Source organism: Hemiscyllium ocellatum, chromosome 13, assembly GCF_020745735.1.
Source record: "Hemiscyllium ocellatum isolate sHemOce1 chromosome 13, sHemOce1.pat.X.cur, whole genome shotgun sequence".
Lineage (NCBI taxonomy): Eukaryota > Metazoa > Chordata > Chondrichthyes > Orectolobiformes > Hemiscylliidae > Hemiscyllium > Hemiscyllium ocellatum.
Window position 1 is genome coordinate 51214016 of NC_083413.1, and position 25836 is coordinate 51239851.

General features: G+C 38.3%; 1 protein-coding gene across 1 annotated transcript in view; it reads left to right on the forward strand.

Moving 5' to 3' along the window:
* Positions 1-25836, forward strand: part of LOC132821547 (WD repeat-containing protein 49-like) — a 50403-nt gene that overhangs the window by 13053 nt on the left and 11514 nt on the right. The window contains exons 5-17 of the mRNA XM_060834180.1: positions 2978-3145; positions 4689-4834; positions 5159-5392; positions 8533-8697; positions 9502-9617; positions 11487-11617; positions 12898-12996; positions 14543-14704; positions 17104-17291; positions 18621-18818; positions 19869-20041; positions 21174-21283; positions 23905-24051. Of these exons, the coding sequence (XP_060690163.1) occupies positions 2978-3145; positions 4689-4834; positions 5159-5392; positions 8533-8697; positions 9502-9617; positions 11487-11617; positions 12898-12996; positions 14543-14704; positions 17104-17291; positions 18621-18818; positions 19869-20041; positions 21174-21283; positions 23905-24051 (2037 nt within the window). The remainder of the gene's footprint in view (positions 1-2977; positions 3146-4688; positions 4835-5158; positions 5393-8532; positions 8698-9501; positions 9618-11486; positions 11618-12897; positions 12997-14542; positions 14705-17103; positions 17292-18620; positions 18819-19868; positions 20042-21173; positions 21284-23904; positions 24052-25836) is intronic.

Sequence of the window (25836 nt, forward strand, 5' to 3'; positions counted from 1 at the left end):
AGCTCAGCAGATCTGGCAACAACTGAGCAGAAATCAGAGTTAATGTTTCGGGTTCAGTGACCCCTCCTCAGAACTGTTGGCAGCTAGGAAAATGTTGTTTTTTGTGCAGAAGATAGGGTGGGGTGAGAGGGTAAGGAGTGAGCGATAGGTGGGGATAGAGCCCAAAGAGAGAGAGAACAGTTGGACAGAAAAAGGGATGGATAAAGATCAGGGTGAAGAGGGTGAATAGCTGTTAATGGAGACTGTTAGTGGCTAACAGGGTAGGTTATATGTAATAGCAGAGTAGTGTCGTAAGGTTTGGTGGGGTGGGGTGGGGACTGGAGCTGGGACATAGGAGAGTTCAAGCCTGAAGTCATTGAACTTGATTTGAGTCCTGAAGGCTGCAGGGACCCCAAGCAGAAAATGAAACGTTCTTCCAGCTTACACTGAGCTTCACTAGAGGACTGCAGCAAACCAGGGAAAAGGGTGGTGTGTTGAAGTACCAGACCTGCTGAGCTTTTCCAGCAGCTTCTGTTTTTGTTTCTGATTTACAGCATCCGCAGTTCTTTCGGTTTGTAAAATATACAAGATGCATTGCTGCAACTCACCAAGGTTCATTTGAGAGAGCCTTCCAAATCCATGACAGCCACCCAAAAGAGTATGTTACTACTGTCACAGACTTCATTAGTAGGTGTCTAGAAGGCTGTGTGCTGAAGAAGTTAATCTGAATGCTCCTCAACTGGAAATGATGGATGACCTGGGAGAGCCACTCCCTACTGAAGTCCAGGTCTGAGGCGTTCCAAGTTGGGCAACCCTGACCTATATAGGAAATTCAAGTCTGACCCCAGTAAGGCCACCAGTGATGCCAAGAGGCAATTTCAAAGTAAACTTGAGACCCAAACTAACCACACAGAAACCCATCATTTGTGGTAAGGCTTACCCAACCTAACAAGCTACAAAGCAAAATCAAACAGATCGTTAGGCAACAACACACCTTGAACTGAAAAGCTCAACAAATTCTATGCTTGCTTTGAACAGAAGGTCAGTGAAATGATGTCATCTATCCCAAAAGCCTCAGATGCACCTACATTCATGGTCACTGCTGCAGATGTTAGACCAGCCTTCTTGAACATTATCCCACAGAAAGCAACTGTCCTGGATGGAGTCCCTTGTTATGCACTCAGATCCTGCGCAGACCTGCTGATGGGAGTATTTGCAGACATCTTTAACCTCACCTCATCTGAAGTCCCCAATTGCTTCAAGAAGACCACCATAATCCCAATGCCAAAGAAAAACCATGCAGCATGCCTCAATAACTGCCACTTGATGGCTCTGACCTCCATCATTATGACAAACTTCAGGAGGTTAGTTGTGGCTCACATCAGCTTCAGCCTACCACATTGTCTTGTTCCTTTGCAATTCGTCTTCTGGCGCAAGAGACTCACCATCTCCCTGGCCCTTCACCCATCCCTGGAACATCTAGATAACAAAGATACTTACGTCAGGCTTCTAATTATTGACTACAATTCTGCCTTCAACACCATAGTTCACAACAAAGCCATCTCCAAACTCCAACACGTGGGTCTCAGCTCCCCCTCTGTAACTGGATCCTCAGTTTCCTGACTCATTGACCGCATTCAGTAAGAGTAGGCAACAACATCGTCACCACTATAAATTTTAACAACAGTGCCTTGCAAGGGTGTGTACTCAGCCTCCCAATATACTTGTTATAATGTCACGACTGTGTGCCCAAATTCCCCCCCAACACCATTTGCATGTTTGCAGACGGCACCACCATCGTAGTTAGATATCAAATAGCAAAGAGACAGAATACAGGAAAAAGATTATGTACATAGTGGCACGGTCTAAAGATAACAATCTCTCCATCAGCATCAGCAAAATGAAGGAACTGGTCAATGACTTCAGGAAGCAGATTGGAGGGCACACCCTTGCCCGCATCAATGGTGCTGAGGTGGAGATGGTCAAGGACATCAAGTTCCTGGGAGTGATGATCACCAACAATCTGTCTTTGTCCAGTCATGGCAATGCAATGGTCAAGGAAGCATGTCAACATCTTTACTTCCTCAGGAGGCTAAGGCAATTTAGCATGTCCACAAATATGATTACCAATTTTTTATAGATACACCATGGAAAGCATCCAATTTGGATGCATCATAGCATGCTATGGCATCTGCTGTTCCCACGAGCATAAGAAACTAAGAGAAATGTGAACAAAGCCCAGTTTACCATGCAAACCAGCCTTCCCTCCATTGACTCTATACTTCCTGCTGCCACGGGAAAACAGTGAACATAATCAAAAACCTCTCCCACTCCGGTTATACTCTATTCCACCCTCTTCCATAGGACATAAAATGTGAAAGTTTGAACACACATACAAACAGATTCAAGAACAGCTTCTTCCCCGCTGCTATCAAACTTGAATGGTCAGTCACCATTCTGACTTAGACCAATAGCATAATTTCTTCACTGTCACTGGGTGAAAAACCAGGAACTCTATTCATAACAGCAATCTGGGTGAAGAGCATGACATAGACTTTGACAGTTTCAGAAGGCAGCTCACCATCCACTCCCTAAGGGCAATTGAGAATCCGACATAAATATTGGCCTCATCAGTGGCACCCATATCCTATGGATGAATGAAAGGATGTTTCACACCTGATTTGGGTGGCATTATTGGTCTACTTTTTGGCAAGCAAAAGCTCCATTTAGTACAACATATATCCATCTTTCCAAAATGCTCATACTCTGGAGAGCTCTGACAGGGCATGATAAAAATGTTCTCCTCCCTTTGGTCCATATCCTGGGGAGAAAAGAAACAGGAATATTTTCTCTATTTCTCATGAGTGAATGATAAAACATGAGTTTTGACTTGTTTGGAGAAATAATTATTGAAAAATAACAATAATATATAACTCTAAGCATTGCAAGTTCTTTCCTGTTAATGAACGTGAATTTAATTCTCTCTGTTTTTTTCCAGTACAATACTGTTCTAATTTGGAAGCTTTCATTTCCTGTGCTACAACTAATCTGAATGCATTGGTCGTGGGCTGGAAAGAAAAAGGAACAAGCCCAATGAAAACCACATCTTTCCATGTTAATGAAGGTGTTAATGCATTTGATTACCATCCTGAACTCAACTTAATTGGTAAGGGAACTCAATTTGTCCTCAAGAGTGCTGCACAGAAATGTCAAGTATAGTGTAGTTCATATATGAGCAGTTGTACCAGTACAATTCAGACTTGCCTGACCCAAATATTAAGGTCCTATCCTGAGGCAGCCATGGAATAATACAAAGTTAAAATTTAGTTTTTAACTCATAGGGGATCTGAGCAAGAAATTGAAACTTCTGAGTATCATTTGATTGCTGTAACATATCTTACAATGTCCCAGTTTGGAGCGACATTGATAGAACCTTGGGAAGAAATTTGAACTGCTATTCTATGATATCTTCATATGTTGTAAATTATTTATTGAGTGGAGCTTTTAAAATAAACTTCATTTAAATATTTTAATGTTTATTTAGTTCTTCTGGGTTTTAGAGACCATCTTGACATAGTTTATAAAATATTCTGTTAACTCATTCTCCTCTGCACTGTATCATCATAGCATGGGAATGAAGGGCAGTAGGGTGCGTGCCAGGAATAAACTATTTGATAATTTTCTGATTTTTGTCAGGTCAATTTGTCAAGACATAGTTCACAATTCATGGGCAGGGAAAGATGTACAATTATTTATTAATGTGGGATTTTCTAGTTTATCCGACTTGTATAGGTGGATCCGAGTAGAATGTTTGAACTACATAAGTACTTGAAAGAGAAAGTGCTGGGTAAAAAAACGGTTGGAAATTGGTGGTTCCAGTTGCATTTCAGTCAATGGTAATCTCACCTACGACTGTAGTCAGGGTGCTACAAAGACCTTGACTTTTGTGGGGATGATGGAGGGAAGCAAATCCTCCAGGACTTCTGGCCCTGATAATTATTTGCTGATCTCTGTTCGAAGATACTTTTGAGGATAAGGTGAGGTTTAGCATAAATGTTCTCAACCAACAGTCCATTCACAACCACTCCTAGGTGCAAAATGGTTACTGGAGTTAGTTTTTGTATTTGAGGCTGGAGGCTTGAGCTGCTTCTATAGGTGGAAGGGTGAATTACTCATTTTTAATATTGAGTAGTAATAATTTCAGAAAGTAAATATTTTTGTTATGGAATTCTCCACCACAGAGGATGCTTCAGGCCAAAACATTGAATATTTTCAAGAAGGAGTCATATATAGTTCTTAGTTCTAAAAAGATCAAATGCTCTTTTGAGTTAAAGTGGAAGGAGGGTGCTGCATTAGATGATGAGCTATGATCATATTGAATGGCAGAGCAAGCGTAAAAGATCAAATGGCCTACTTCCGCTCCCATTTTCTATACTTCTACAGTTTGATATTTGACAAAGAATAGTCATGTCCAGATTAAGGCAGCCACTTACGTATTGTGATGCTGCCATTAGCGTTGTGACATAGTTCATGATTTACAAAATTGTGTTGAGTTTTTAAATAGATTAATCTGATTTATTGAGGACCACTTCATGAGAGTGTACATTAATTTAGTACAGCTACCTATTACAAGGAAATATTAATGTGAAATACTGTGATTTGGTCTGCATCATTTTTGATTGTACTGACCTGTACCTTATTTCCAATAGCTTCTGCAGCTGTAGATCATCAGATCTACCTTTGGAACCCTTACATGTCGAAACCCAGTGGAATTTTACAAGGTCATCTCGCTAGTGTAATAGGAATTCAGTTTAATATTGCACGAAGACAACTCTTCAGTTTTTCAAAGGACAAAGTAAATGCAAACTGTTTTTAATTTATCTTGTATGTACATTTGTATATAATTCTTAAAAGCAAACAAATATGTGGTGGCTGCTTTATAAACTTGCAGACAAAATGTTCAGAATTTTTTCTCTAATAGTTTTAACTATTAATGTAAAAGTCTACAAAGTGTTAAAACCAATAGTATAACTAAACTTCAATGATATGAACCAGAATGGGTGTCACTAGTTCATGTTCTTTGTTTATGTTCCCACTATTTTCAGTTCAAATATACGTTAAACATTGTCAGTTGTGAATTTTATTCATTAGTTGGAATAACAGTTTGAAACAATTTTAGGTTTTACGAATATGGGACATGCAGAATCAACTTTGTATCCAGAGGCTTGCTGGAATATTTCCAAAATGCCTGGAATTCCAAACTATTCTTTATTTTAATGAAACCACTGGCCAACTCTTTACCACTTTCAACAATCAACTGACGTTGTTGGAGATGAAGCAAGAGAATAGTCAATGCGTGAAAAGTCATGAAAAGTCTGTTACTTGCGTGCTTTTTAATTCTTTGTTCAAGCAGGTGAGTGAAAGTAGAGACAGAACAATGTTACCAAGAGTGCAAGATGTTAAGTTTTATGGAACCTTCAGCAGCAAGTGGTGATGGTGTGGGAAGGCACCACAGAGTAGTTAGACCTTCTCTGGAGGAAAAGGTGTCTTTGGGGGAAGGAGGCCTCATGAGGAAAAGAATCAGATAGAAAAACGATTTCCTCAAGTGGGTGGAAATCACAGGCTTGATGTTATGTACATATAGTACCATGTTTTCCTTATTTAACCTTCATTTCCCTTCATGTTTACTATGGTCTATTGAGAGTGGAATAGTGAGGCCCTGCGGCATTATCTTTAGACCATGTGTGTATTCAAATCTCATGCTATATTTCGGGTGCAATTTGCAGGATTTCCACAGCACAGACTTGGCAGGTGAAGTTGAAAAAGGCTTGAGATGGAGCCATTGTTGAAGGAATTGAAACTGATATCTATGAGGGATGCCAAAGCTGCAAACTTGCTCCAGTGCCATTGTCAGGCACAGTGGAGGAAACACATTGTTAGGCCAAACTCAGGCAAAGATTCTCCATGTATATTCCATTATTGCTATGGAGGAAGGAAGCAGTATTTCTAGTCAACTATTCTATTCCAATTTTGTTGGTGGGTAGGAAACTGGAAAGAGCCAGGGAAGAGCCAGAAATATCTAATAGTCTCGAACAAGTCATAGGACAAACAGTATGGAAAAGGTCAGGAATCTAACTTCAGGCACAGCAGATAAAGGGAACAGGCAATTCTGGATTTGATGATGTGCAGTGAGCAGACTTGATTAGGGAGCTTAATGTGAAGGGACACCTTTGGGACAATGACGATAATGTGATTGAATTCAGCCTGCAGCTTGAGAGGGAGAAGATTGAATCAGGTGTAGTAGTAGTAGTACAATTGAGTAAAGGTAACTCCAAAGACATGAAGGAGAGATTAGCCAAAGTTAATTGGAAGAGGAAGATGATGGAGCAGCAATGGCCGGAATTTCTGGAGGTAATTTTGGGAGGCATAGCAGAAATTCATCCAAGGAAGAAGAAACAATGTAAGGAAAGGATGAGGCAGCCATGGCTAAAAAGAGATGTTGTTCAAGCTAATTTAAAATCTGACCAAGCCAAGACATGTTGTGACCTTTCCACTAAGCTGTGACCTGCAGTTTCCTGTGTTGACCAAATATGGGAGATTTTACGGTTGTCTGCTAGACACATTGGCACCATATTACTTATATGGAGCATCGTATGTGGCTGTTTACGACTTGTTATAAACATTTGGGAATTGTTGACCAGTAGACTCCATTGGCTGGGATTGGATCGTATGATCAGGTTTGGTCAATTTATTGACTGTATGCCAGTGAGGTTTCTGAAAGGATGATCACATTTTGGAATAAAAGCTACTAGCACAAAGGATTTTGCAGGAGTGAAACTTTGAGACCAACATTTGAGAAGTGCTTGTTGTGAAGTCATGTTCAGAGAAGAAAAAGAACTTACACCAACAGCAAAGTTGGCCACTTCATTTGAATCAGAGTAGTATTCGTTTTGAACCAAACTTATAGAGTTAAATTTAAAGTTTGGGTTAAATCAATGTAAGGTAAAGCGAAGATAAATGAAGTGAGTTGAAGTTTAAGTCAAGCTGGATAAACTAAGAAGTTGCTAGATGTGGTTTGAAACAGCAGAGAGCTTTCCTCCATTTTTCCATTGAAAAAGACAAAGAAGAATGCTCTAGACTTGTGATTCCAATCATTCACTAAATTATCTAAAATAATTGTTGAAGATTTTAAAATGGCACACATGAGAAAACATCTCTATAATTTAAAGTTACCATATTTCTGAGAAATATAACTCTTCCTCTCAACAGCATTTAATTCTCCATAAAGCTCCATTCTGTATTGTAACTCACATTTCTAGATGCTTCTCTGGAAGATCTGTTGCAGTTTTGAGTAGTATTCAGTTTAAAAAAACATCCATATGTAGCTGCTGTTTATCATCTAAATATTTTATTGTTCTCTCAAATAAACAATGATATGATGGTTGATAATTATTTAACACTTCCTCCTTGCTTCTTTGTATGATGCAACTATGCCTCAGACTGCCCATGCCACCTCTTAGGCTCCACCACTCTCCATAGTTCCACACACTTTGCCATATGCAATCTTTTGCCATTTATTCATTCCCCATGACCTTCATACCCCGATGCAAACCTATGCCCAACTACCTACTCTGCATGACATGTTATATCCCTAAGACAAATTGACATCAACACATGCCAATCTATGCTCCCATCCACCATCCACCTTCATGACAACAAACCCAATATCCATTATGGCCAGACTTCATGAATCATACTGAGGTGCCAGTTGCCAAATTAATTTTCAAAAAGTTCTCATTCATAAAACTAATTAAAAACCTTTAAATTCCTTCAGTTGTTTGATTTGTTTCAAAGTTAAAATTTCAGATGTGCAATCCCCTGTGAAAACAATCATATTCATCATTCCACATCAAAAACATTACATTCACTTGGAGTTTCCAAGCAAATTGTGAACTGATGGACACCCCACTGTGATAATGATAAGTCGTGCAATCAATCACACAGCATGAATCCTTAATGATAACCTTAAGTATTATGCTGACAGACAGGATAAATTAATAAGCTCTGTGTTCTTATTTTCAACTGTTGATCTTATTTTTTACATTTATGGAGTAGGAGATTTAAATGCCTTTAAATCTTGACAGTTTCACAGGACGTCTCCACTTTTATGTGCATTCATGTCCACCATTACTGCAGGGCACTTTGTCTCTCCCAAAGAGGTTCCTGGATATCTCTAAAGTGGTAACCTTCCTCTTTAAATTACTCCAGCAGTTACACACCATTTCCTCAAGGTCTGAAGCCCATGAATCATGTTTTGAACATCTTATGAATGAAAATTGGATGAGTTTGAATGTCACTGTAATTTTACACATGCAGCTACCTCTGTGAACCACAGATGTACAAACTACAACCCATTCCCATTCGAGAAAATGATAGATTCTGGATTGGGAATGGGAGATAGAACCTTGGGAGTGGGCCATAGGCACGATTTTGGCAATGTTGAAAACCTCTTCCAAACTCATTAAAATTTAGACAAATGTCCTTTATTTGCAGGTTATCAGTTCAGACACTGGATCTACTGTTACAGTCTGGATGATCGAAACTGGTCAAAAAGTAAAGCAATTTACTGGGTGCCATGGCAATTCTGAGATTACTACAATGGCACTAGATGCCTCTGAGACCAAATTTTTCACTGCAAGTGTTGATGGAACAGTGAAAGTAAGATTTACTATGTATTATCTTCTAAATTACTATGAGGTTAAGTTAATTAGTTATGTAAATAACTTGTAATTTTACAAGCTCCATTTAACGTGAGGTAGCCTGTGACCTCATGGTTAAATAGCAGGACACTCAATGAAATGGTGACTGTAAAACCACATGTCCACTTAACCTTTGGATTAGAAAATATAAACAAAGTACAATGGTTTATTGAATAATGTCTTCCTTCCTGAATACTCTAATTCCTAACATTCTTGTCATGCCCTTATCCTGACTGCGTTGCTGTTGAAGTTTACTAAATCGCTCACCTTTCTCCATTTTGTATGCAACTCTTACTTCAGTCTCATCATAATTTCTCTTTAGTGATTTGTTCTCTACTTTTTCATTCCTCTGTAAGGCACATTGTGATGCCATGCATATTTAGAATTATATGAATGTAAGCTGTCATTTATATTTTTCAGCAAAAACTAAGTGTGTTTTGTGCATTTTTGCTGTGCTTTTTGCACCAGAATGATGAGTTCTAATAAGGGGTGTAAACTTTGAAATATAACTTACTGTTTCTTTTTACAGCTGCTACGTGGGTTTGCTGTGTTCCTGATTTTCTGGTTTTATTTCAGATGTCTAGCTTTTTATTTTAACTAAAATATCAGTGTGTGATAGTAAATTCAATTAACCTTAAATAATATCAGTATGGTTTTTAAAAAAAAATGTCCTTCTATTTCAAAAAATCGGTATTAACTCATAATATATAAAATACCTCATTTGTGAAACTATAATCCCTGAAGTTGTACTTTGTGTTGACAGATTTGGGATTTTAATGGCCATTGCCATCATAAGCTGAATGCAGGAAGGGATCAAGCAGCTGATATCTCCCAGATCCTGATATTAAAAAGAAGTATTCTGGCATTAGGCTGGGAAAGGTATGTCACGGTCAAAAGATGAAAATCAGAAATGTGTACCTTCTGGAACTAATCCATTTTGTCTGCTCCTTTAAGACTTTTTCACATAGCTATTGAGGTAATAATGTTTTAGAAAATGATATAGTATTTTTGTTGCTTCACGCTTTTACAATGCAGGCCAAAATATTACCTACTCCAAAGAGTCTCTCTTCAGGCTTTACTTCAATTTTTGTGTTCTAACTTTTGGGTTTCGGGCTCCTTTTTCAGTTTTGCAAGCATCTTATTTGGTAATGCAGCCACATAGTAACAATGCCTTCTATATTGCCAAGGACATCTTGAAGACTTGGACTGTCATAGAAGGGGATTCAGAATAATTCATTAGTGTCCTCAATAATCATCACAACGCCATTAAACATAAAGCTACAGTATACAAGAAAAAAAATTAGTTTCCTAGACACCACAGTACTTAAATAGGCACAGGACAGCAGGCATAAGTGAGCAACAATATTTCTTTGAAAAAGAAACTTATGCACTTCTATAGATAAAAGACCATCAACCTAAGAATGCTTACTGTGGGCTGGTGAGGTCACAGCTAAAAGTGTGCACCTGTTTATAATTCAGTCACAGCATGACAAGTAATTTACAACATTTAAGGCATAATATGTAAATACTTGGAGGATCCATGCATGCTGATCAGCATGTGGATACTGTGACTTCTGGTTTTGCAAGTTGCTGCCATGTATAGGTCTCAAAGATCCACACAGCAGCAGAAGAATTAGAATGTATGCCTTCAATATATTTTCTTCCATTTAGTGGCTCCTAAACCCTTGCAGCTTCAAACCAGAGACACTATATTAATTTGCAAGGAATTCGTTAGTTCAGTTGGGTGAATATCCCTTTGTTGAAATATCTGAAACTCTTCTTTTACCTTTCAGACCTTTTGCACCATTTTCAGGCCCTCACTCCTCTTTCCAGCCTAACTATATCTCTACCCTATTCTAGCCCCCTTGCATCTCTCCAGCTCCTACTCCTTGCAGTTCCTCTTTCTCCACTTTGCGGCATCACTGTTACTCCCCAGACACTTGGCCTCACTCCCTGGACCCTACCCTTATTCCCCATCCCTCGATCACACTCGGCCATTTAGGACTCTGCTGATCGTCCCTCCCCAACTTCATTGGCCATGATCATTGGTCTTGCTCATCTATCCGGCACTGCTTGTCATTCCTGCCTCCACTTCCTCTAGCCTTGCTGCCTTCTGCCATTTACCTTCTGCCTTACTCGACTAACCACAGGCTAATTTGCTCCTGTATTTGTTATTGATGCTCTTGCATTTATTATTGGGATGGCTTTTCAATGTTTGTTCCCTGAGAGTGGATTTTCCCGGGTGATTTGAGGAATTTTGCAGTGGATCGACTTTGTACCATCATGTATATTAAGTGCTGCAGCTCAATCCATCATTATCATTATTATTTTCAAATATACCACACTCCCTATGACCAAATATACTCTGCATGTTGGCTACAGTAAATGCAGATGCACAAACCTGTCCTAGACACTTACCAACATTCACTTATGATTATTGCCATAAAAGTTCAGAATTGTAACCCTTTCACCTTTCTACATTTGGGTTGTGCAATAAAGTCAGCATTGAGAACTTAAGAATCTGGGAAATAACTTGTGCGTTTCTATACAACTCACTCTGTGATATGGAAAGTTGAAGTGTCCAAGATTATATTATCTCACAGCAACCCATTTCTTGTGGAATTAACTAGCAGATATATAGCCATTCTATTGTCGTTGGAGACATCTCCAACTTAGAGAACTCAAAGTCTTAATCTGTAAGTTTGTAGGTTTGTTTCATTGTGCAAATATTTCAATTATTTCTTCCAGAATAATAACTGTCTTCAGAACAGATACACTTACTGAATTTTTCGTTCAGCCTTCAGAATGGAAGGGGAAAGCCCAGCATCAAAATGATATCCTTTGTGCAGCATTCTTGCCACCTCAAACCCTTGTAACAGGTTTAATGTTTTATTGCATTTTATGTATAGAAATAAGTTTGACGTGGTATTTCATGGACTACAAATTAGAAATAAATAACTACTTGTACAAATCATATATGGTAAACTATTTGGATTAAATAATTCCTTTCATTACTTTCTAAACACTTTGATCATAGGATGCAGATGTCGCTGGTGAGACCAGCACTTAAGCCTATCCCTAATTGCCCTGGATAAGGTAGCAGAGAGATGCCTTTTTAAATCCTTGCAATCCTTGGGGTGTAGGGACATGCTGTTAAGAAATGAATTCTGGAATTTTCACGTGGTGATACTGAAGGAACAGCGATGTATTTACAAATCAGGCCGGTGTGAGACATGGATGGGATATTGCAGGTGGTGGTGTTCCAATGCATCTGCTGCCCTTGCCCTGCCAGCTGGTAAGAAGTTGTATGTTTGCAAGGTGCTGTCTAAGGACCTTGGAGATTGCCTGCAGTGCATCATGTAGACAGTACACCAGTGTCACTATTTGCCAGAGATGAATGCAGTGAATTCTGAAGATGCAAAGGCTGCTTTGCTTTTTTGATAGTGTCAGGTTTCTTGAATATTGTTTGAGCTGCTCTCATCCTGGCAAATGGGCAGGCATCCATCAAATTCCAGACATGAAACTTGTAGATGGTGGACAGACTTCATGGAGAAGAGAGATGAGTTACTGACCTCAAAATTTCTAGCTTCAGACCTGCTCTTGTAGCCGTGGTATTTATATGGCTTTTATTTTAGCTCATACTGTTTGTAGTTCTATCTCTTCAGCTTTTGTTCCTATCTCCTTTTAAGTCAGCTGTCATCAGTACTCTCAAAAAGAAATGTTTTGATTCCACTGTTCCTTGCAAACTGCGATACATCTCCAACTTGCCTTTCTGTCCAAAATCCTTGAGTATGATGTTGCCTTCCAAATCTGTGCCCACCTTATCTGGAGCTCCATGTCTGTATAGCTCCATTTGAGTTTCCACCATGTAGCAATGGTCAAATAGCACTTAGCGATACCCTCTATTCCAGTGACAAAAGTAATCCCATGCACCGAGTATACTGCACAAATAAGCAATAATTGTACATTTGGTTACAATATTCATATCTAATAATGTCTACATAATTATCTTTTCTGTCATCTAATAAAAGTTAAATTTGTATTTAGTTCATGTCACTTTTCCACTGAAAGCAGAACACAGTGTATGATTGACACAGTATTTTGTGAAGGACTCGCTATTTAGTTAACTATGAATAACATGTCAATGTGGTTTCAATAGGCAGTTATGATGGTGAGATTGTAGTATGGAATAATAATTCTGAAAAAGCATCATCTAGATTTCACCCAAGCTTGAAGATAGCTTTGAAATCTCAATCAGGTAAATGTATACTTTCTATCTAATTTTGTCTTTGCTTTAACTTCTATTCCTAGTGATTCTATGGATTGGATTTAATGGGTGAATGGATGTGATGGCAGTTTTGCCCATTGGCTGGAGAACTGGAGGGAGCTCTGCTTCACCTCTTTCGTGAAGGCCTGCTGAATTAAATATCATTTAACTGTGCAGTACTGAGGCTTTCCTGGGATTAAGAACCCCAAACAGCACTCTGAGTACTACCAAGCAATTAGAGGCTGGCTAATCCACTGAATAGCGATATCAGTGGGGAAGTACGACTGCATCAATTCTACACCCACTGATCCTTAATATTGTGACTGGATCCCAGGCCACAAGTCATTGATGGCTGAAGAGATTTCATGGGGTTTGGGTAATGAGGGACAGTTGTCAGGAGTCAGGGTAGCAGCTGGCTCTGAGCAGACTGCCCCATCTCAATGCCATGGTCATTCAATCAGGCAAGCCCTGTCTAATTTAATAGGGCCAGCTGCACCCCTTGCCCCAACTCACTGTCCATGGCACCAGGTACTCAAAGACTGCAGCAATTAATTCTCATCCATCTGACAATGGCTCTGTTATCCAGTATTTCTGATCTACATTATTCATTAGTCAAACAAGCTGCGAGGTATCACTTCAAGGAATATTCCTTTTGCTTTTCCAAACGAAACCTCAGAAACGTATTCTGTGTTGGCTTTCCTCCAGTGGCAACATGGGCTTTCTGTGCAGCTGATTTGTATTGACACTGGTAAATTTTACATGGTAGGCCGCATTGGTATTTTCCATGATGTGGAAGTGCTGGTATTGGACTCGGGAGGGCAAAGTTAAAAATCACACTTCAGATGATGCTCCTGATCACAATACAAAGCCAGTATCAGTGGGTGGGATATTAATTGCTGCAGTCTTTGAGTACCTGGTGCTATTGGAGTTATACAATCAATAGATACAAAATTAGTTTCATCCTTGGGATGGGTGGGAATGATTTGTGTATATCACAAAAAGCTTCAACAAAATTGGATAACAGACTTGCATTAAATTTTCATGTGTGTCGATGGCAATAATGATAGATGACTCCCTCTCATAGAGTCATTCTGTATGACTCACATCCTTTATATATGTTTTGAATATACATTCCTTTAGGCTGATTTGGTTCTGCTATTCAAATGCTGTCTTCACCTCCAACACAAAATCTCACCACATCTTGCTCCCTGACTCGTACCTTGTTCCCATGAGATGGCAGCAATGTATAGAATCCTTCAAACATGCCTTGTTGTAGAATTCTTCATACTTTAAAACTAAACAAGGCTTGAAATTTAATACAGAATAATTAATTCATAAAACTGTGCAATAAATATAACTGCAAATAATCAAATTAAACATATCAATTCATCAAAAAACATGGCCATTTCTACTGTTATTTTTCTGAAATGTTAACTTCTACAGTGTATTCATTAAAAAACATAGTTGTACTTCTTTTACCATAAATAAATATATGCTCTGCTTTCCTGACTCATCTATTTTTAAAAAATCATTGCAGACAATAAACTCCATCAGCAGGAAGAACCTCAAGTTATTGATGATTGTTCTGCAGTTACGACCAGACATTCATTATTCAATGCTGACAGTGAGGATGATGAATTCAACTACGTTGTTTCAAGACTCTTCTTTCTCGAAGGGAGGAAGAATGTTTCTAGTACGGGTGAGAAAGCCCAGTGACTTTCATGTGTGCATTATTGCTGCATTTATACATAGTGTATTTTCCTTTGTGTTTTAATTGCTCCGAGTTTCAATTATTTGTAAATAGTACAGCAGTTTAACTTGTTTGGAAAAACAAAATTATTATATTCTATATCAACTTATTTAAACCAATATTCCTTCCTGTTCTTAAATAAATAGGCGGTAATAAATATTATATGATACAAATTACAGATTAGCCACTTTGTCATTCAGTGGGTAGAAAGGAATCAAACTGAACTTGAAACATTCATTCGGTTACTTTCTCCACAGGTGCTCCCAGACCCCCTGAGTTTCTCCAGCATTTTCTGTTTTCATTTCAGACTTCATGTATCCACAGTATTTTACTTTTATTATTTTTTAAAAATTAACCATGTCGCAAAGAAAGAATGGGGTGGGTAAATAAAAAAGAGGAGCAATTTCATCTCTCTTCACCTGGAAACTTAACAGTTTAGTGGACCTCATCTGGAAACCTATTGCATCGGGCAGCCTAACCCAGGGTCACAATGAGATTCAAAGTCATTAAACAGGGTGGATATAATCCTTAGATAAATCTCTGTTGGCAGTGTTTATTCGAACTGGCCAAAAGAGTAGGACGGTTCACCACTAAATCCTACGAAAGTACTTTTGGCCTGATTTGTCACAAAAGCATTTTGAAACAAGGAAGAGGAATGTTTGAACTGTTGCCTTCACTATTCTGGGATAAGAAGGTCATGGCTACTAATTTTATCTAGTTGTTGAAGCTAAGTGCTGACAGATGCTTTTAGGTGTTACTTGAGAATCCGGCGCTTTCATGCTTGCATTTATGTGTGTCCTGTTCTGTGATTTCTGACCTTATTTGTAGCAAATGCTTATGAACAACATTATTAAACGAGATACAAAATTTGCTTCCAAATTGTTGTAATAGTAGTTGCCAGGTAGTCAATAAATGATGGTTCCCCCTTCAAATAAAATATTACTTTTGACCTAATTGATGAATCTATGCATTTTTGAGATGTTTTATAATCATTATAAATAGCACATAGAAAAACAGTGTTGAAATTTAAAGTTAAAGATCACACAACACCAGGTTTTAATCCAACAGGTTTATTTGGAAATACTAGCTTTCAGAGCCCTGCTCCTTCATTAGGTAGCTGTGGAGCAGGACCATAAGACCCAAAGATTACAGAGTCATGCAAATGAAATGATATGTTGAACCATCCTAGATTGCTGTTAAGTCTTTCAGCTTTTAGAATGGGTTGCAGGTTTTGGTTCATTAATATGTAAATCCCAGAACTTCTTTAAAGTCACATTCTTGAGACAACTTAAGGTTTTATTTAAAAAAGGTGACATCTCAGCTTAGATAATGCATTAAAGGTGTGAGGTTAGAATCTGTATTCCAATCTTGAGTTAGACTGGTTCTATTTCCAAGATAGGAATTTATAAAATATTGCATGGATTGATCGCCTGCATTGACTGCCTGCAGATTGTATGCTTTTTGTACAAAATAGAGTGCATCTGCAAATACAATTCTGCAAATGTAAATTCACCCCATAGACTTATATGTGTGTGTGCGTGCATGAGAGAGAGAATGTATGAATGTGTGCATGTGAGGGTGAATGCATGTGAGAGAGTGCGTGTTTGCTTGCATGAGTACTTGGTAAAGTGTGTGAGTGAGTGTGACAGAGTGTAAACCTGTGAGAGGGTGTGAGTGTGTGAGAGTGTATCGTGCAGTGTGACCTGAGCCCAGGGTCCTGGCTGAGGCCATCCTTTTGGGTACCGAACGTGGCTATCAGCCTCTGCTCAGCCATTCTGCATTGTTGCATATCACGAAGTCCACCTGGGAGGATGGTTACCTGAAGATCCGAGACCGAATGTCCCTGACCGCTGAAATGTTCCCCAAATGCGAGGGAACACCCTTGTCTGGCGATTGTTGCGCAATGTCCGTTCATCCAATGTCATAGCGTCTCCTCCACACTGGCACCTCCACATCATTGAAAGTTAAAAATTAATTCTAGATTTGAAAATTGTAGTTTGCATTTAATACTGTTTTTGATTAGCATTTTATTATTCATAAAATGAAAAATAAGCAAGTGACCATTATATACTAGTCGTTTGGTGAGTTAAAAACTTCAAAATAGTCTTCACCTAATCTGTTTAATTGTGGAGAAGTGTTTTGGACATATCATTCCAAGGGATTCAGAAACACCAGTATGGTAACTTTTTTAAACAAAATATATTTTAGATGGTATTTTGTTTGTAATAATTTATAAATGACACATCAAATGTGATGGCCCGTGTTGTGTATTTATTTAGATTTACAACTAAGTGTGGATTCCTTACAAGCAGTTGATATTTTTGAACTTTTTTAAAAAAAACTTTCAGGTGGTGCAAACCTTGTAGCCTGTGGTGGTTGTGGAATTGTTCGCTTTTGGAATACCTTTAAAAGCCTTCTACTGGCTGAGTTTGAGGCCCATTCCAATGTAGCGTCCATTATTATGACAGTTGATAAAAAAAGTGATTATCTTATCACTGGAGATGTGAATGGCCTTATTAAAGTTTGGAACATACAGGTAAAGAACCAATGTTTGCTTAATGTGCATTAATTTACTTCTGTGAACATCAATTTCGAAACAATGAATTAAGGGCTTTGAAAATTAGTCTCAGTTGCTGCATGCACGTTGGTTAGATGCTCATTGAATCCGCATACATGTGCCAGCATACTTATTTATCCGTACCACCAAGTTCTGCATTCTCTCACCATTTAAGGACTGTGCTATTTTTAATTTCTTCCTGCCAACTTGGACAAAATTCATTTTGTTCATGCTATATCCCATCTCCCAAATTTCTGTTTACTCACTTCAGCCATCTACACTCCTGTACAAATTACTTTTCTACCTATCTTGGTGTCATTGGTTAATTTTGCTTTGGCTCCCTTGTCCAAGTTGTTAATGGAAATTATAAAATGTTGAGGTCCAATCACTGATCCTTATGACAATCCACCATTTTATAGCTTGTCAACCAAAAAATAGCTCATTTATCCCACTTTGTTTCCTGATTGCCAATAAATCCTTTATCCATGTACAATCATGCAGCACCTTCTCAAATGACTTTTGGAAATCTGAGTACATCGCATCTCCAGGTTTCCTCAAATCTACCTTGTTTATTATTTCCCCAAAGAGCTACAATATATTAAACACAGTTTCCCTTCCAAGAACCATATTGACTCTGCCTGATCCCATTATGATTTGTTAAATATTGTGTAATAACTTGCTTAATAATGACATTTGGCATTTTCTGTATGACAATGTGAGACAACTGGTCTAGTTTCCTGCTTTCTGTCTCCTTTTCTAAATTATAGGTATTATATTAGCTAATTTACCAATCATTGGGACCCTTCAGAATCTAAGAAAATTTAAAAGTTCACATTTGCTATCACCATAGCAACTTTATTTAAGATTCCAGGATACAACCTTTGACCTGAATTTTGTTTCTAAATCAGCTGAGGTGCTGTCTTCCCCTTTTAAAGATACAGGAACTAACATTGCAGTTGTCCAAATTGAACATTCACAAGCACAATCTAACCAAACCAAATTGTTCATAAATTTGTGAACTTCAATGTTAAACTTGACACAAACCAAAAAATTTCCAGCTGTTTTGCTAGCTGCTTATAAACATGATTTATTCTTCAGTATATAATTTCAATCTTAACTCATCTGTGTCCAATTAGTTTTTCTTAACAGCATTCCATCCCAGAATGCAAAATATTCTTACAGTATTACTGTTTCTTTCCTTTGTCTGGGCAGACGAGTGAGGTTTTGCTAATATATTAACATTAATTTCAACTAGAGCTCTTCTGAAGAAGTAGACTACTATTTGTACCTCTGTTTGTTTCTGATTAGGAATACTGCTTGTGTTCCAGTGACACTGTAATTAGTGAAGTTCCACTAATGGTGGCAGCAATACAACCTCATAATGATTGCATCAGTCACCTTGAAACCTGTGTACAGGATAACCATTTGCTAATTCTTTCAGCATCTGCTGACTGCAGTATTGTTTTGAGTGACATTACTGGATCAGTGATCGGTGTATTTGGACAGGTACACATTATTGTTTCTTTTAGCTTACTGGTGTGGACTGGTTGGGCTAAAGCGTCTGTTTCCACACTGTAGGGAATTTAATATAATCAATTCATAATATTTCCTAATCTACTTATGTGTAATAATATTTAATAATTGAAAAAAAGGAATATTTCGCATCTAATATTTCAAACACTTCTAACTGTTTTGATTATTTTAATATGTATATCTATGAGGAAAACAATAGATGCTTGTGTTAACTTTTTCAGATATATACATTAGAATATAGGAACTATTTGTTCACTTCATACCTAGCAAATACTTTAATCATTTTAAACACCTCAATTGAATCACTACTTATGTCTGTTTCTGTGAACTTTGTTGTCATCCACATAGCTTAAAATTTATCGTGTTTCAATTACATTTTATCAAAGATAGTAGGTTTTTATTTACCATAAATTTTTCTTCAGTGCTCGTTTTATTTTTTCCAAGTCATTTGAGCAAGTGCTAAATAGCAAAATGTTTTGACAAAAGAGCACATGGATTTGAAGTGTTGGTGGCAACTTGATACATATTTTATTGGCTAGAGAGGAGTATGTGTTAATGTCAAACAACTGGTATTCAGATCATTGCTTACCTTATTTCATATATAATAACCTGGACTTGAGTATAAGTGGAACAGATTTGAAGTTTGATTTGAAGGAAGAATGACTTCCTTCTGTGCTGATAGGTCCCACAAAATCAATCTTTATTGTGCTTAGTTACTTCATATACATATATACCATATAGTGATAAACGTATTGGTCACTATCTCCAGATATTTTCTTGGAGACAACTGAAGAAGGTATCTCCACAATAGACACAGTTGAAACTAATAAATTATACTTTCAAGTAACCGCTTTCACAAAGGAAAAAATAATACATTTCATGTAAGTTACAGAAGAAAGGAGGAAATTAGATGTTATTTCATGAGCAATTAAAGGTAGATTTGTTATCTGCCAAATCTCTTCAATGTTAAAAGAATTAATGAGTCATTTTAAAAACATAATTAATTTGAACTATTGAATTTAGGATGAACATTGGCGAATTGGTGAATGTTCACCTCCGTCTGTTACAAAGATACCACTCAAAACCCTCAAAGATGAGAAGACCGTGGGTCAGAAGCAAGTGAGAAGAGAAGAATATCTGGCAGTTTCAAAACACAGCATCCCCATTGCTGAGGAGAAAATTGACCACGAGGACAGGTAGATTCACTATAGCAAAAGAAAACTGGTTGGAGTAGGCAAGTCAGCTTCAAAAGATGCAATCAATTTGAATAATGCTAATTTGTGTCATAACTCCCATTACCCGTTTCTCTCCATATCTGCTAAGGCATTTGCCAATTACAAAACGTCTACTATTTTTGATTTTGTCATTTGCACTTGACCAAGCATCAACAGAAATTGATGGGGGAGAAAGACATCGAGATTTTCACTACCTTTTGTGTGAAGGAAGTCCTTCCTGATATTGCGTCAAGTGATTAACTTCTACTTTTAAAGTTACACCAATGCTCTGGACTTGCCCATTGCAGGAAATATTTATTCTCTTCATACCTAACAAGTACTTTAATTATTTTAAACACCTCAGTTGAATCATTATTTTTTTTTGTGCACAACAAGCTACAAAATCTAATCTTTGCAATCTGTTCTGTAAATTAAATATTCCTGGTGAAGCTCCTCTGCAGATCATTAAAACTTTCCTGAAATTCAATTTCTAGAACTGAATACAGTCCCTGAAATGGTCTCTAACCGTAGCTTTAAAAACTGGAAAGTAGCTTCCAACCCTTTGTATTTCCCTGAGATAAAGGCCACCATCCTATTAACCTGTTTATTTTCATTTGCATCTGCCCACTGGCTTTTAGTGATTTCTGTACTTGGGGCCCTCAACCTGTATCTTTCACAACTCCTGTTCTTCATTTACAAAATCAATACTTGACCATCCATATTAAAAGTTATTCTACGTTTTAATCATTTTTATAATGAAATACCAAGGTCATTCTTAATCTGCCATTGACATAATGTTTATTTTAAACAGGAGAAATGTTTCTTCACTGAAAGTATAACTTCTTAAATTGATAACTATTTTAAAATGAGTTACAGAAACATTGGACAATGCTAGTATCTAATATAAAACTTAATATTTTATGTAGCCCTTGAGTATTACCAACAATTTCCTTTTAGATCAAACGTATGGAAAAGTACAGTCACTGAAAGTATAACTTCTTAAATTGATAACTGTTTTAAAATGAGTTACAGAAACATTGGACAATGCGTAGTATCTAATATAAAACTTAATATTTTATGTAGCCCTTGAGTATTACCAACAATTTCCTTTTAGATCAAACGTATGGAAAAGTACAGTTTTAGGCAAAGTATTTCGAGAAAACAGAATCCAAAAGAAACCTAGACCACGGTTGTCTGCTTGGGGCAAATTGCGGAGCCCTATTGGTAAGCATAATCTCTGTATACTTCTGTACATAGTATTTCTATGGGATAATCCATTTTGATTTCTTACAAGTGAAGGAAAATAGCAAGTTACAACTAAATCAATACCAAGGAAAGAGATTGATATCCCACAACGTAAATTTGTGGCAGGATCTTATGAGAAAGTTTGGATTATATATAACATTTAAGAACTTATTGCCTTTCAAAATATAAATAGCTATTTCAAATGAGCGTTTTGCAATAATACATAGTATTACTCATGCATAATATAACTTGCAGTTTTTTTTTGCGAGAGAAAACACTTTTAATTGAAAGTATTTCACCAGCGTACACAGTCTGTAACTTTGGAAGTTGCAGCAATGATCATATTTAAATTTATAGTTGCAAATGTGTTGCTGGTCAAAGCACAGCAGGCCAGGCAGCATCTCAGGAATAGAGAATTCGACGTTTCGAGCATAAGCCCTTCATCAGGAATAAGAGAGAGAGCCAAGCAGGCTAAGATAAAAGGTAGGGAGGAGGGACTAGGGGGAGGGGCGATGGAGGTGGGATAGGTGGAAGGAGGTCAAGGTGAGGGTGATAGGCCGGAGTGGGGTGGGGGCGGAGAGGTCAGGAAGAGGATTGCAGGTTAGGAGGGCGGTGCTGAGTTGAGGGAACCGACTGAGACAAGGTGGGGGGAGGGGAAATGAGGAAACTGGAGAAATCTGAATTCATACCTTGTGGTTGGAGGGTTCCCAGGCGGAAGATGAGGCGCTCCTCCTCCAGCCGTCGTGTTGTTGTGTTCTGCCGGTGGAGGAGTCCAAGGACCTGCATGTCCTCGGTGGAGTGGGAGGGAGAGTTAAAGTGTTGAGCCACGGGGTGATTGGGTTGGTTGGTTCGGGCGGCCCGGAGGTGTTCTCTGAAGCGTTCCGCAAGTAAGCGGCCTGTCTCACCAATATAGAGGAGGCCACATCGGGTGCAGCGGATGCAATAGATGATGTGTGTGGAGGTACAGGTGAACTTGTGGCGGATATGGAAGGATCCCTTGGGGCCTTGGAGAGAAGTGAGTGTGGAGGTGTGGGCGCACCTGTACCTCCACACACATCATCTATTGCATCCGCTGCACCCGATGTGGCCTCCTCTATATTGGTGAGACAGGCCGCTTACTTGCGGAACGCTTCAGAGAACACCTCCGGGCCGCCCGAACCAACCAACCCAATCACCCCGTGGCTCAACACTTTAACTCTCCCTCCCACTCCACCGAGGACATGCAGGTCCTTGGACTCCTCCACCGGCAGAACACAACAACACGACGGCTGGAGGAGGAGCGCCTCATCTTCCGCCTGGGAACCCTCCAACCACAAGGTATGAATTCAGATTTCTCCAGTTTCCTCATTTCCCCTCCCCCCACCTTGTCTCAGTCGGTTCCCTCAACTCAGCACCGCCCTCCTAACCTGCAATCCTCTTCCTGACCTCTCCGCCCCCACCCCACTCCGGCCTATCACCCTCACCTTGACCTCCTTCCACCTATCCCACCTCCATCGCCCCTCCCCCTAGTCCCTCCTCCCTACCTTTTATCTTAGCCTGCTTGGCTCTCTCTCTTATTCCTGATGAAGGGCTTATGCTCGAAACGTCGAATTCTCTATTCCTGAGATGCTGCCTGGCCTGCTGTGCTTTGACCAGCAACACATTTGCAGCTGTGATCTCCAGCATCTGCAGACCTCATTTTTTACTTTAAATTTATAGTGACATGTTCATCAATTGAATAAAGTAATAAACAAAGATCCAAGTTAATTATTTAAAAATCGATCACTGGCTAGTTCAGATTTCAGTGGGTCTTTAAAAATCTTAATGGATAAATGATTAAGATTACAGTCATTTACAGAATATTAATTAGAGTATTACATAACCAAATCCTACCATTATGTAACCTTGTAAAATATTAACAAGGCAAATTTGGAAGACTGGATAAAATTTTGAATGCTACTTTGATGTTATCTGCACAAGTTACCATTTTGAATCTCCAAATTCATAGCTTGCTCTTGCATGCAATGAGGTATATTATTGCTATAAAATTAGATTTGGCAATTTCATGGAACACGTAAAAATTCTTATGTCAAAAATGTTTCCTCTTATGTTCACAGTTGTATCAGCCTGTGAAAATTCATGTATTCATCAAAATACTTACTGCAGTACAGCAATATTACGAAGGAGATGGGGAAAGATGCGTTATTGAAACATTGCAACTTGCAAAATTTTAACTTTTAACTTTTACGTGGGCTTATATCCAAAACTGCCAATAAAACATATGTTCATGCAAATAAGCAAATAATCTTAATTAGATGACACTATTTTCCACTGTATGCAACTCAGTTGAATTGTTGTTTTATACTGTATCACTGCAGTTTCTCCTTTAAATCGAATCTAACCTATTATTAATTCTAATTGTGACTGTAGTTAGAGATCAACAAACGTGCAGTCTTAGGTTTCCTATTTTTCTTTCAATATTCTTATTGTTTTTCTAACAGAATGATAATATTTAAAGAAGTGTCTGCTTAAAATTATTTTCCATATTAATGAATGAACATAAAACTGAAATTAATTTGCTTTATTGTAGCATCTTAATATTGTACAATAATATATTACAGGAACATTTAGTTGCCTACAAATGGAAGACTTGGAGAAGATCACTGATGTGCCAAAACCTAACTTTCTGCAGAATCCCCACAACTACTTTGATATAAATTTTGAGGAGTCTGATAATGAAACGTTGATGTTTCCTACATTTTCTGAAAGTAAGCAATTAATTCCTTTCAAGCATGTATAAATCAGTTTCAAAATGTGGCAGAAATACAAGTTTCAAATTGGTAAGTTCACCATGAAGCTCCTAAATGAGATAATTTGTACTTGAGGTTAGAGGAAAAAAGAATCAGGAAATGTGACTATTCATGAAAACAATAACAGGAGTTAGTGGTGAATAATTAATTGTTTTTATTTAAATGTTGAATTCATTCATATATCTATCCATATAAGTTAACATTTTGCATTTGGTTATTGTAACACCTGAAATGTTTGCTACAAACAATTAATCATCTACAATATGTAAAATTAATGGGTTGATTTTTGCCAAACATTGGCTGTTTCAATTTCTGGGAGTTTCATGGAAGATTTCTTTTTGACTCTGCTAGTTTTCTCTTGCAGTTTTATGCTGCTCACCTCATTATGTTAGCGCCAATCTTCTATGAAGCCCTATACATACTATTCTCTGCTCACCAGCATTCTGGGATTTCAGACACTGTGCCATATTTAAACACCAGCTGTGTACCAAGTCAATTCCTGCCAGCCATGAATAACCCTTCACAGTACACGCCATGGGAGAAAGAAAAAAGAACTTCTGAGGGCACATGGGTCCTATGGTTGATACTTCATTGCAAAGACAAGCCGACATTTGTAATTGTTGTGCTCATTTACATCATCACCAGTCTGATTGACTGCAATTGTAACAATAGCTGTGGCACACTCTGTCTGGAATGTACTCAAGATATCTCCTCTAAGCTATGCATTGGAACCTCATCTTCAGGAGGTTTGTCTGCCTCAACAGGGGCCTGATGAAGAATGGGCTGCATTGTTTCTCTGCACTGCTTTGGTCAGGAGGTTGCATAACAGAGTCATCAGCCGTGGCTGCAGAGGATAGCCCTTGTCCCCTAGTAACTATCTTTGAAAGTCATTCAGCCCTTGAAACAAGCCAGAAACATGATAGTTCTTGAGGATATAGGCAGCTTCCTGGTATACGCCTGTAAGGTATGATACTGATGATCACATATGACTTGTACATTGACCAGATAGGACCCTTTTCAGTGGATGAAGCCTGCTGCATTATGATATGGTGCTCTCAATGTGATGTGTGTACAGTCTGTAGTGCCCTGCACTTGGGGGGAGCCAGCTACATTGCCAAAGCCTGAGCTGTAGCATTGACCTCATCATGGGGAAATGAGATGGGAGCAGTGTGATCTGGCACAAGTTGCATCAATAACAGACTTGATACATTTGTCAAGGGTTGTGAGTTCCCACACAGGTATCCAGTGGGTCCTTTGAAGTAGCCAGTTGCATAGAAGTTTTGTACAGCTGTCACCTTGATGGCTCAGTCGATGGAGTGTACCCTGAGATTTTGGGGACTTTTGTCCTAGAAGGAGGCCTGGAGGAGCAAGCAGTGAACTGGAGCCACCAGGTACCTGGTCTAACTTTTATGTCAGGAATTGTCATCATTCAGTTTCTCTCTGGCCCATGGGAGAAAAGCAAATGGTATATAAACGAGATGAGATTCCCTTCTCAGTCTTAAAGACTTGGGTAGAAATCAAATTTTCTCAATGTGAAGAATCACACTTTTATAATCACACCATATTTTCCCAATTGACTTGCCATTTCCCAACTTGTTCAGGGACTGAGAAATTTCAGTTCAATGTAACTGTTAAAAATATGTAGTACAATGTAAAAGCAATATTTGGTGTTGACCTGATTAGCGTAAGTTATCATTTTTCTGAAAATGTTAACCATGTTGATTTGATCAAATATTGAAACAA